Raw genomic sequence first — 12,849 nt, 5'->3', positions numbered from 1 at the left:
TTTCCCAGCATCACTGCACCCGCAGGAGGCTAGGCAAGGCTGCCTTGTGATCTTTTCTGACCCAGTCAGGGTCAAAAGGAAAGGTCATGTTTGTATCTGCTGGGGCCCTCACAGGCTCCCTGCTTACTGCCTCTTTATTGATCGTATCTGGCTCCCGGAAGGGCCCAGAGCTGAGCACACAATCTCCACTCCCAGTGGAGAAATGAGAATGGAATACTCTGGGGGAAAAACTTGCGTGCTCCGAGGTGAAGTTCAATTTTTAAAAAAGTGTTTTACTTATTTCTCTGCACGCACCATTCCACCGCCGTATCCACTAGCTGGGGCCCGGCACCCTCGGTGTTCCTGGTGGTCAGCTGGTTCTAGCATCCACCTAAGCCCTAATACCCAGCACAACAGTAGGGGACCAATAAATCTGCAGTTCTGGGTGGGGCCTCCTGCCACTCTACTGTGGTCCTCCTCTCAGGTTGCACTGGCTGTTCCTTTAAGAGAGGCTGTTGTGGTTCCCACCCACAGAGCTCCTTCCTCCATGACAGGGTGACAGCAGACACACTGGGGATCACAGTGCAGCCTTTGAGTTTTGAGTTTTCTCCCTAGAAACCCCAGCTTCGCGCCTATCTTGCTCCATAGGCTTCTTGAGAAACCCAAACCAGTCCCCTTCTCTTGCTGCTTCCTTTTCTCACCTCTTATGGATTGCTTTAGCATCTCACAAGCCCAGTTTGCATCCTAGCCTAGTCACCTCTCTCCGCGGCTCTCCTCCTGTCTTTGAAAAAAGCCTGTGAAGCTCAGTGAATTCACACAAGCCTGGGACCAGTCCAAGGTCCTGGCCGAATTCTCTTTCTTCTTAATTCTCGAACTAACACAGGCTTGCATGCCCTGGTAGACTGGGCGCAACTCACCTCTTCTCTCCTGCTTGGTCCCTTCGCTATCATTTATTCCTTAATCTCTTCTTTCTCCTTGTTAGATTTGTTCCCCGGGCTCTAAGTTTTTGAATTCCAGGAAGAACTGTTCAACACCCGTCTATTTGTATTTTGCTTTCTTGTGATGGTCCAGCCAGCCAATACCGTCATCTTATCCTTCATTTTCAACTCTCCCTATCAGTTTATAAGCTAGCAAGGGCAATAGTATGTGCAGTTTTTGTTTTATTTTTTTTTTCCTGTGATAGTTCTTCCTTACATTTTTTTTTTTTGTATTTTGATTTTTGTTTTGTTTTGCTTTGCTTTGTTTTCCGGGGCAGATGGCACAGCCTCAGTAGCATTACCACCCACAGCAGGAGCTCGAAAACTTCTGCAGCTCCCTCTTGGTCGCAGTTGGTTTGTACTGCTTCAGAAACTGCAGCGTATTCTCTGGTCTGTCAGCCATCCTCTGGGATGTTCTTGGCTGGCCACATTTATCAAGGAGACGTATAAGGAGGAAGCCGGTCCTGCTGGGATTTCTCCCATTGACTTTCTACCCCGACTTCCCACTATGCAGAAAGCTCAGCCTCGGTCCCTGTCTTAGGAGCTATAGCAACTATGACTCCAGCAAAGAGGCACTAAGGCGGGGTCACGGCGGCCACCGTGAGGAATGTGAAAATCCCAGGAGCCAGCTAGGAAAGTAGGAAATCACCGAGGTCAGGCAGGCGGAACCTGAAGAGCGGAAGGAATGGGCACTTTGTGGTGCAGATGGTGCCGGAGGAGTCACCGCAGTTCTCGCTGCACCGGAGCCCCTCCCCCTCTGCTCACGTGCTCCTGAGAGCAGGGGGGGGTACCCATCCCCACCCACCAGACCACAGTTACAGGCAGCTTCCCTGCACAATGGAAGAGGAGGTTGCCTACTGTGGACAAACCCAGGAGCCTCGCTTGTTCTCGGACTCCTCTTTTGTCAGTGGAGTGGGGATGGGAATAGTGGGACAAGACCCCAATGAAAGGGTCCATTGGAACCGCTTTGTAACTGTAAAGGGCCACGGAATGCCTAGCTCATCAGAATGCCCTTTTGATGAAGTCGTTCAGTGAGTTGAGAGCTGTACCTCCAGCTGGAAGGGGTGATCTTTCTGCTCACACCATTGCGTGACATCATCAGGGAAGGCTTCATGAAGGACCCATCCCTCCTGCAGGCATGGCTCGCAGGCTGCTCCACACCTCACGTGCACAGCTGCTGGTCTCCTCTGGCTTTCCTAGTATTCCACCATGTCTTGAGTTGGGACACCTACCCCATATTCCTTTGAGATCATCTTCCCAATATCTCTGGTGTGTCACCCGGTTCTGCGTCACCCGGTTCCATAAATATCTTTAGCGCACCAGCACTTCATGGCTGATACACAGGACTGTGAGGTACCATGTTCCCCGGCTGCTTCCATTTCCATAGCCCGCCTCTTTGCATAGACTACTTAGGGTAGTTCACAGCAAAAGACACACTTAGGAGCAATCGAGTGAACAAGATAGAAAAAGCAAAGCAAACACGGGAGGAAGAAAACAAATGTATTTTGAAAACAAATGTATTTTTGAGCTCAAAGTATTGTCTTGGGCTCGCCTTCGTACCAACCTTGCAAATCACAGAGGTCCATGCAAGTCACAGACTCTATCACAAGGGACTAACAAGCTGTCTTCAGGGAGGATGTTTTCCTGGACTCTAAGCTCCTTTTAGGTAATTTTTAAAAATGTGTGTTGGTGTTTGACCTGCATGCATGCCTATGTGAGGCAGTTGGATCCACTGGACTTGGAGTTACAGATGTTTGTGAGCCACCATGTGGTTGTCGGGAATTGATCCCCGGTCCTCTGGAAGAGCAGTCAGTGCTCTCAACCACTGAGCCATCTCTCCAGTCCCTAGGCTCTCCCTTTAAAGTGTGATTTCTGATGTAGGATCATTTTCTCACATGACTGATTTGAAGCAAATACGGAAGTAACTTTTGTAACTACAAGGTGGCCTGTGTGGGTATAAAGAATGGAGGTAATCCCAAGGACCTCAGATTGGCAAGTGTCTTTGATTGACTCCCAGCCTGTCACTGTGTTCGCTGTCCCTTCACCTTCCAGGGAGTCCCAGAGGTCCTGGAAAGAGTGTGTGGTGAATTTGTTGGCTGAAGCCGCAGAGCTAAAACTTTGCGGCCTGAGAGTTCATTCCCTCATAGGCTGCGCTGCGCAAGGCACTCTCACACCACGCAAGCCGGAGGCTGGGAGCACCCCAGGGCTGTCCTAGATGCTAAATGAGACAGTGGTGCCTAGGGTGGTCAGTTGTGCCAGGAGTGACAGGTTACATGTGCCCAACCCTTCTCCCTTGTGTTTCTTCCTTTGAGTTCCCTACCAGAGTAGTCAGCAGGTCTCTTGGAGGCTCTCTCTCTCTCTCTCTCTCTCTCTCTCTCTCTCTCTCTGTCTCCTCTTTCCTGTGGTTTCTTTCTCAGTAGCATGCCCCTCACAGATGCTTCCATAACTTGGCTAAATCCTCACCAGATGTGCCCAGAGGCAGCGCTTCCTCTGGCAGCTTCTCCTCTATCTCCAGTCCAGCTTTGACCCTTGAAGAAAGACAGACCGCTTCCAGGTACAACCCAAGGACCAAGCAGTGTCGATACATCTGGACAGATATGAAATCCCGAAAGGTCTCCAAATAGATAAAGGCAGAGAGTTAAAGCAATATGCAAAACAAAGCCCACTCATAGATGACGTTCACAGTCATTCCTTGATAGTATTTGCCCACCTGCTTCATCAGCCCAGCGAAGGCCCACACTGCCTGAGAATGAAGCAAGACTCTTAGGTTTCTGATTTAGAGACCAGTGGGAGAAGACTTGCGAACAAATGTTTGATGTGGGGACAAAGTAGTTCCGCAGAGCTGAGCTGAGGCTAGCTCAGGAGACTCTGTATCAGGAAGTAGGAGGCTGGTTTATGGCCCCCTCCCTCAATGTGCTGCACGGGGTTTCCTCATTATCGTTGGTGAGGGTCTCATGGGCACACACTAGGAAGGAGTCAGGCTGAGTATTTGCATTCTACCCATGTGGAGGATCTGACGTCCTGCGCCTTCAATGGCTCCGCGGTGTGGCTTCCCCTCCACATCCCCATCCTTGCCAGCCAGCACTTCCTCTAAGTTAGCGTTTTCTTGGGGAAGGCGGTAACTGCTATTACGGTAATGGGGAGCAGTGACTTCATGGTCGCTATGAGTCATTGACAACGTCCAGAGATATGTTGGGTTATCACAGCCAATAAAGAGGAGGGGCCAGGGAGGGTGCTGAACATAATACAGTGCATAGGACAGCCACCTCTAGCCCTCCCCCCAACACAGGGCACACAAAGAATTATCTAGTCCAAAGAGTTGGCAGTGCAGAGAGGTAGCGAGACCTCACTTAGGAAACAGCAGTTCCCATTATTTGTAGAGATGCTTTCTAAGACTCCAGCAGAAGCCTTCCTGACACTTCAGGTAGTGCTGAATGGTATCATTTCTCTTCATAAACACACATCTAAACGTGTATTTGTGGGGTGTGTGTGCGTGCGTGCGTGCGTGTACTTCATCCTCTCCACCCTGCAATGCCATCACGTGGTATCGATGTGTCCTCCCATGCCCCATCCCAATCTACTACTCTTGCATGCGGGGGTCACGACAGCGGAAAGAAGGACTGCTTAACGACCACAAATCCTGTGATTCAAAGGTCTGATGTCAGGGACAGCGACTCCATGAGTTATCAGAAGGCAGTATGTATAGCGTGGGTATGCAGAATAAAGGATAATTCTCTTTCCAGGCACGGTGGGAAGGTCTGTGTAGGATCCTATCCCACTGTTCAAAATGGCGCAGTTTGAAATATAAAGCTTAGCACTGGAGAGGCAGCTCCGGAGCTAAGAGTTACTGCTCTTGCAGAGGGACCGAAGTTCAGTTCTTGGTACCTCTGTTGGGCAGCTTCCAACCCCAGGTATTTCTAGTTCCAGACTGACACTCTCACCTGACCTCCATGGGCACTTGTACACATGTGCGCGCGCGCGCACACACACACACACACACACACACACACACACGTAATTAAAAATGAAAAAGATTTAAAATGTAAAGCTTAGGAATGTGTGTCTTTCTGGAATTTCCCATTTAATATTTCCAGGCTGTGGCTGGCCTTGGCTAACTGAAACCTCGGAAAGAGACTTCCAGTTCTGGGGGCAGGGCACATGGGAGTCTTCTCCGCAGGGATGGCGCTTTCTGAGCTGCTGAGAGCTGCATAGTTTTTGATCTGCTGTTGTTCTCAGCCATCCACTCTGATCAAGCTGCGAACCACCATCTCACACTTCCCTGGAGTAGAGTCATGAATCCATTAGACAGAGAACACATGGCGCTCCAGCCCTTGATATTTTAGAAGCTCATGAAGATGTTTTCATTTGTTTTTTTTAAGAAAATGGAAAAGGCTAGTGGTGTAGGTCAGAGTGAACCTGGCCCAGGGGAGGCTCTGGGTTTGATCTCCAGTGTTGCTAAATAAATACTTGGATGAAAAAATTCATTTTGAAGGCATTTAGCGCATGACTCACTTTTCTACTGAGATAATCCACAAATATTTTAAATATTTTTCCTGGGAAGGAAGGGGCATCCAGGGTCAATGTGCTTAACGCCGGTCCAGAGGTCATGAGCTGTCACTGCTTCGGGGATGTTCTCTGAGTGGGGCTACAGTGTGGGACACTCAGGTGTGGAGGTAGACATGGAGGAAGTGACGTCAATGACCCTGCAGGTCTGTCTCCTGCTGCCCACACTACCCTTAGGGCAGCTCTGGCCGTGCCATTGCGTAGACCTGCACTCTGTGGTCTGACCAGGGCCCGGGGACTCTCTTGGGGACATATCAGCTAGAATGACTTGATCCTCATGCTAGTGGCCTTGCTACCTCTGGCCACACCAGAGATAACGTTTCAATGGTCCTCTACCTCCAACCAGACGTCTCAATGTGAACCACAAGCACATGTCAGCCCTGCCATTTATGGAAGGTCATAATGAGCACAGTAGTTAATGTTTATTGGGTGATTGCGCTGCGTCAAGCCCTGAACTGTGTGCTTTCTATGTGCTGCAAAGTGGTTTTCTCAACCACCTAGATTTATTTATACGGATAAGAACACTGAGACAGACATATTATTGATTTTCCCAAAGTGAATAGGCAATGCAGTCAATAAGTCAGAATAAAAATCTATAATCCCAAGTTATTTTTGGCTAAACTATGGGAATGCAGACTGACTACTGGGTCTGGGTTTTTCTGTGTACACGGCACCCATCTGCACTAATCTGTCATTTCCATTCAGTTCACACTGATGGTGACAGAGACTTCAGAACAAGCTGGGATGACAAAGAGAAGCAAGCTTCTGACCGCTCTTCCTTGAGGTTTCCTGGGTCATAGACGAGGAGCTGTGGTACTGATGTGTCCACTGGACACCTCTGTATTGTGTTCAGTTATGGTTTTCTGTGAAGGCCTCCATTTGCTGTAAGGAGAGGGTTCTTTGCCGAGGGGTGGTAGCTACGCTTCTCTGCGGGTGTAAGGATAAGACTTAGAATAAGGAACTATGCTGGTCTAGTGAAATGACGGTGGTAGGTTTTGTTCGTTTGTTTGTTTTCTGATGGCCATGATCTCACTAGCCCTGGGAAGCTGGCTGGGTTTCGTAGCAGACACAGTCTCCCTCCTGTGTATGGCCCTTGAGTGCAGTTAGACAGCGGTTGGTTGCCACCGGCACACGTCTGCCACCTCTGTGGATATCTCCGGCCCTGCTGGTCACTGTCGTGGCTCGTTGATGTTGCAGCTGGGCACGGTGTAACCGCTTTCCTCCCATCTCAGCTTGCATAGTATTTTCTGGAAACACAGAGGTCACATCGTAGGAAGGAGGCTTTCAGGTCTGATCCAGCTCAAATCATTTGAGTCCTATGTCCTGAGTATGGTGTCCTCAGCCATAGGGGCCAGGCTCACCCCCAATTTCTGAAAGGAAATCTACCTATTTTTTTTGACTTGAAGGCAGGCTCCCATATTCTTCCTGGCAAAGCTGTCTCTCTGCCAAGGCTTTGGGTCAACACCCCCTCTCCACAGCCCAAGACTTAAGAGTCTTTAACACAAATGCCTAACGTAGGAGACAAGGTGACACTCTTCTTTTCTTCTCCGTCTCTGTATTCCTCAGCTGGCTAGCACCCGCTGACCCCGGTCCTAGGCCTCCTGTGTCTGGAAGGGTGTCCGTCATGTGGCTGAAATCAGGAAGTATAGTAGCTTTCTCCTGGAGTGTCACAAATGCTCTTTCCTTGTCTCCGCAGAGGGTCGACGGGGTGCCCAGTTCCCACACTAAAGGCCAAGGCGAGAGGCAGGATGGGCATCCGAAGGGTCCTAGCAGCAGCCACCTGGCCTATGGCGTCCTGGACAGCCCACCATGGTATCTCTGCATCTTCTTGGGGATCCAGGTAAGACGACCCAGCCAGAGCACGGGATCCAAGGCAGTTCTCTATCAAACAACTAGAGATCTAACTAGTCTGCTGCCGTCGCTTCCACATCCATCCCAGCTCCGTGAGCATGTGAGGATGAGCGCTGACTTCTAAAAGAAGATGCTGGACCATTCTCACTTGAGTGGGGGGAAGCTGACTTGGTTAAAGGTCCACTTCACTTAGGTGAGGCTCCCGAGAAGGCAGAGAGAGGCACCAGCTGAGCATCTTCCACAGGGGTGGTGCTGTCAGCAGCCTCTCTGTTTCAGCTTCCGTGAACGGCTATTCTAGAATCAAGAGGTTTATTTGATCGCAGAAAGGAGCCGGCCCTGGTAGGTGGCGTTCGCCACGACCGCTGGACAGGCCAGAGAAAAAGGAAACACTGGTGGTGTCAAGGCCTGGAGAGTGCTGTGGTTTCTGTTGGTCTAGCTGGTGGCAGGCCAAAGAAGCCCGCGTAAGATGCTATCAAAGGATGGGTGGGGTGGGGGGATAGTTTAAAAGTTCTGTTTGCTTAATGTGTGGGGCCCTGCGTTCAGTCCGCAGTTTCACCAAAAAGGGTTGTAGAAGATTAAACTTGTGTTATTTTCCAAGGGACCATGGGATATCGCGAGAATGTGCCTTGAAATAGTCATGCTTTCTTTTCTGAAAACTCCATCCCCTTCCTTGTAGCAGCCAAGCCATCTTTGGCCATCATTGGTTTGCGCAAGCTGTCAGGGAGTTTAAAGTCTTCCCTGCCTCCAGTATACTCCACCCCGCATCTGTCAAAGAGGGGTGCTGGTCATGTGGTTTGGATTATTCCAGAATACCCATTGAGGGGATTAATCCGTATCTAATCCGTTGGATGACCGGTCCCTTTGAGACATAAGTCGATGCGGTGACGAGAGCTGAAGCTGTCCCTTAAAGACCTGTGGTAGTTTATTTCTTGCCTGCTACCCTCCCGCTATCCCCACCTACATGACCAGGAGATGTGGAGCCCTCTATCCCTAGGAGGAGGAGGAGGAGGGAGAGAGAAATAGATGCATACGAAGGGTCGGGTTTGTGTGGGGCTGGACACTTGGTATGACTCCAAATAGAACTAGCTGCAGCCTATGTGTGAGTAGTTCCCTCAACCCAGTCAGACTGACCGTTCCAAGGCCAGAGTGTGTGAAATAGTGGTTCATTCCTGTGCCGTATTAATTTCTATCTATCTCCTGTTTGTATACAACCTACATTCATCTGATTTATCCCCCTGGTAGCGGAGGCTGCATGCAATGACTTCTAACCTGTTCTGAAATCTGGATCTGCTAAGCAGGACTCAATGAGTCTTTGGCCAATAGCTCCAAGCTCACACTGGGGTCCTCCTTGCTCATACCCACCCTTGCTGTGATCTTATTCTTAAGGCCCCCACCTTATCTCCCCATCCTATCTTAGTTTCTGTCTCCGGGCATCAGTTCCCAACGCAGTGGCCTTGTGCTCACAGCCCAGTCTCTCTGGTTGGGTCCCAGCTTCTTAGGACAGAACTGTCTAGTACTCATTGCTCAACAGAATCTTTGCCTGCCCCTCACTGTCAGTCTCTCGGGGACCAGGGGCAGAGTTTTCAATCCTGGCCGTGGGAGGGCGTCCCTGGGAACGATGCCTTGGAGGATGCAGATGCAGACAGCGTCCCCATCCCCTCCTCCTTCTCTGTCCACAGCACTTTCTCACAGCCCTGGGGGGCCTCGTGGCTGTGCCGCTCATTCTGGCCAAGGACCTGTGCCTGCAGCATGACCCCCTGACCCAAAGCTACCTCATCAGCACCATGTTCTTTGTCGCGGGCATCTGCACCCTCTTGCAAGTGTTCTTAGGAGTCAGGTAGGTAAAACTGCTCTCCGTGGATTTTGAGTTCTACTGGCTATGATACCAGGGAGGGTCTGCTTGGATGCTGCTGGGATGAGAGGAAGCTGGTTGGAGCGAGGAGTAAGAGAGGCTCTAGGAAGCTTGGTAAAAGGTAACAAAGTTCCATATTATCTTGCGGGGAAAATGTGTTCCTTCCTAGCTTACAAAATTAAGCTAAGAGAAATGCAGGGGACACGAGGAGCCATGGGTTCAAATGCTACAGGGCGCTCTTTCTCTTTCTCGGTCTCTCGCATATGTGTTTATGCGCATGTTCATTTGAGTCTACATGGATGTCCTGGTGCACATGCCTATGAGTGTGTGGACGACCAAGCACACCTTCAGGCGTTGTGTCCCAGGAGCTGTTCATTTTATGTTTTGAGATGAGATCGCTCAGGGGTCTGGAACCCTCCAAGCAGGCTGGCCTGGCTGACCATCAAGCCCCAGGGATCCACTGGCCTCTACCTCCCAGTGCTGGGATTATAGAATACCCCACTACACCTGGATTATTTTGGGGGGAGGGGAACTGAATCAGATCTTTATGTTTGTGTAGGAAACACACTTTGGATTGAGCCCTCTCCTCCGCCCTTGCAACTCTCTCTTTGCTCAGGCCAGTCTCAAATGTTTGTGAGGCCCTTAATAAGAATAACCCAATGAGGACTCAGACACTCCGTGGGTCGATGTCAGAGAGTTGTAAATCAAACTGACACACTGTGCGCTGAACTATGAACCCATTGTCCTATTTTGAAGGCCTGAGTTGAACTGAGGTCTGTCTGACTCTGCAGCTCAGTGTGAACCTGGGCAGTGCAGAGAGCGGCCTCCAGCCCGTGGCCTTCCTCCTTCTCCTCCTACCCCGCTTTGGTCCAGATCCCAAACGGTCTCCCACGCATGCAAGGGGACACTCGGGCCTGTACATCCATGTTCCACCTGGAAAGAACAGAGTCCCCTAATAGCTACCCCTAGCCATCTTTAGGCCTAGCTTCTCACTGTTAGCTTTCAGGAGGCAGACCTGGGAGAGTGAGGCAAACTCAGGCAGGGAGAGGCAGAGGACCATTCGAGCAGAGGATCTTGGGAGACCTGGGGAGAGGTGATGGAACTGGGCTGAGTCCAAATGCAATACTTTGGGGCTATGAGTGGAGGGCGGGAGCTGTGAGCTGAAACCTGGAGAACCAGGTACACAGAGATGGTGGAGGCCTAAGAAGATGGACATCCCAGCCTAAGGGAAGAGAAAGAACCAGTTCACACACACACACACACACACACACACACACACACACACACACCCCGTTGTCTTTTTGTTGTGTTTCGAGGAAACAGTGTCTGTGAGGAGCAGTGTCTTTGTTGCTGATCAGTCACCAAGCTTTTCTGGAAACTCCCTCACGGATGAACTCTGACGACTAACTATCTGGCCATCCCTAACTCAGTCAAATCGATACATTAAATTAAATTATTAGACATCCCTAAGGCTCAGGGACCATTATAAAAAGAGGGGCTTGCAAGCATGTGGAAGCTGGAAGACAGAAGGGCTGTGAATCTCATTCTCGAGCCTCCACAGGGCCATCACAGCCTCACGCTCACAATAACTGTTGTTTCCCGAACCGTTCACGCAAGACTGACGGAGGGGCTCGCAGGGCTTCACCCTCTGCTGCTGAACTACTGACTCTGCGTAGCTTCTGGGAGAAGGCAGTCATTGTCTCCAGTTGTCTCCACTGCAGAGTCCACCGGGCTCCAGTGGATAGCTCCAAAGATAGACAGCCCTAGTTCAACTTAGTGGACCACAACTCGAAACGAAGAGCCGTGGATGTGAAGGAGGTTTGCCGGAAAGGGCGGGGTCTTGACTCCCACAGTCTGGAGGGCAGGGATTATAAGTTACTGTCTGGGAATTCCTCTCTTCGGAACCTCTTGACTTTTCCGTACACCTCCTTCCGCCAAACCCATTTGTATCCAGTGCTTCCGCCTTTGACATTTTCTTAGCACCTGGTCCTGAGAATAGACAGCCAGTTCTGAACAGCCTGATGCTGCTATAGTTTTTGGTGTCTTCTTTAGGAAGAGGCGCAGGAAATTATGAATGCAAAATTATGTAGAAACAAGAATATTTACAGAGAAAAGTAACCTACAACAACAAATCACAAATTTCATCTTATTTTTTTATGTTTATGTACTTTTATTAGCATTATTTTTGTACATGCACGCAGGTGTGTGTGTCTGTGAGCACACATCTACCAGTTAGAAAAGGATGCTGGGTATCTTCTTTGGTGTACCTTATTTTTTGAGACAGGGTCTCCTTCTGAACCCAAAGCCCACCATTTTGGCTAGGCTCACTGCCTGGCATTCCCAAATCTGTCTGTTTCTGTGCCCTCATTGCTGGGGTTACAGAGGAGGATGGAACTTCTGTCTGCATCTTCACAACGTAGTGAAGGTGGGGAACCCCCCCAAACCCCCAACACAAAGTCAGGACTAGAATTCAGGTCGCAAGTGTCCATGCCCAAGGCTCTTCCACAATTAAAATGAATTGTTTCAGTCTTGCCATTTCCTCTCTTCCCTCTCTGTCACCATCTCTGTGAGCTCCTATTCCCCCCCAAAGTACAACGAAGAAGCCAAAAACGTACCAGGTTGATTGTAGTCTACATTTTAGGGACCTGAACCCAGACTCCTGCCCCTGTCAGTGTTGGCCCTGGGACTAAGAAGCTGCGGTAGCCACATACCAGAGACCTGATGTCCCTGGCTGGGTAGGAGCCTCCTCCCACCCTGCCCTTAGAGAGTTACTTGCCCTTGTGATTGGAGCAGCCCACTCCCCCAAGATTCTGAAGCTGTTCAGTTTTAAGGAAACTTTGTAACTGTGCCTCCTTTCAAAATTTATTTTCATCAATTTCATTCATGCTTATATTGCATTTTGATTATTTTCAGCGCTCTCTTGTTCTCCTCCCGGTCTCCTGACCCACTCACTACTCCTAACTAGTCTCCCCTTGTATTTTCCCTTTTTTTCTTTTTCTTCTTCTTTTCTTCCTTTTTGGTTTTATTTATTTATTTGTTTGTTTGTTTTTTGTTCCAACCAAAGTTCCCTCTCCCTCCTCCTCTCCCAGTTCCTCCCCCACCTCCCCTCCCCTCCCCTTCCCTTTCTCTCTCTCTCTCTCTCTCTCTCTCTCTCTCTCTCTCTCTCTCTTTCTCTCTCCTTTTCAATGAGTTTCATCAGGGCTGCTTACAGACCACAAGTGAGGGCTCACTTACAGCAGCATGAACGCCCTGCCAGTGACTCGACCTCTGAAGAAAACATCCCCTCTCCCCCAGCAACCTTAGTTACCAGCAGCTCCTCCAGGAGTCGTTGGGGCCTTGTGAGTCCCTGCCCCATCCGCAGCAGAATGTTGGCAGGACCAAACTTGCTGCTGTGAGGCTGTGGTGCCACGGCTGTGTCCTGGCTACAGATAGCACGTCCCAGAGGTCCCTCTAGACTGGACCTCTTAACAGTCATTCTGTCTCTCCCCCTGCACGGTCTTCCCTGCTCCTTGAAGTGAGTGATGGAGATGAGGACTCTACTAGTTCTTATTCTCAGCATTTCGATCAGTTATGAATCAGCAGTCACCCCTCACCCACCATGACGAGAAGCTTTTTTGGCAAAAGCTG

At 50.0% G+C, this 12,849-nt stretch overlaps 1 protein-coding gene across 2 annotated transcripts in view; it reads left to right on the top strand.

The window, feature by feature from the left end:
- Nucleotides 1–12,849, top strand: part of LOC146889486 (solute carrier family 23 member 1-like) — a 41,829-nt gene that overhangs the window by 2,862 nt on the left and 26,118 nt on the right. The window contains exons 2-3 of one of the 2 annotated variants that reach the window (XM_087901850.1): nt 7,216–7,359; nt 9,050–9,207. In XM_087901850.1, the coding sequence (XP_087757976.1) occupies nt 7,216–7,359; nt 9,050–9,207 (302 nt within the window). The remainder of the gene's footprint in view (nt 1–7,215; nt 7,360–9,049; nt 9,208–12,849) is intronic. The other variant, XM_087901851.1, reaches the window with a different exon arrangement.

The sequence above is a fragment of the Myodes glareolus genome, chromosome 25, assembly GCF_982192425.1.
Source record: "Myodes glareolus chromosome 25, mMyoGla1.1, whole genome shotgun sequence".
NCBI lineage: Eukaryota > Metazoa > Chordata > Mammalia > Rodentia > Cricetidae > Myodes > Myodes glareolus.
The sequence above is the reverse complement of the archived record's forward strand: the minus strand, read 5'-3'. Positions and strand labels throughout refer to the sequence as shown.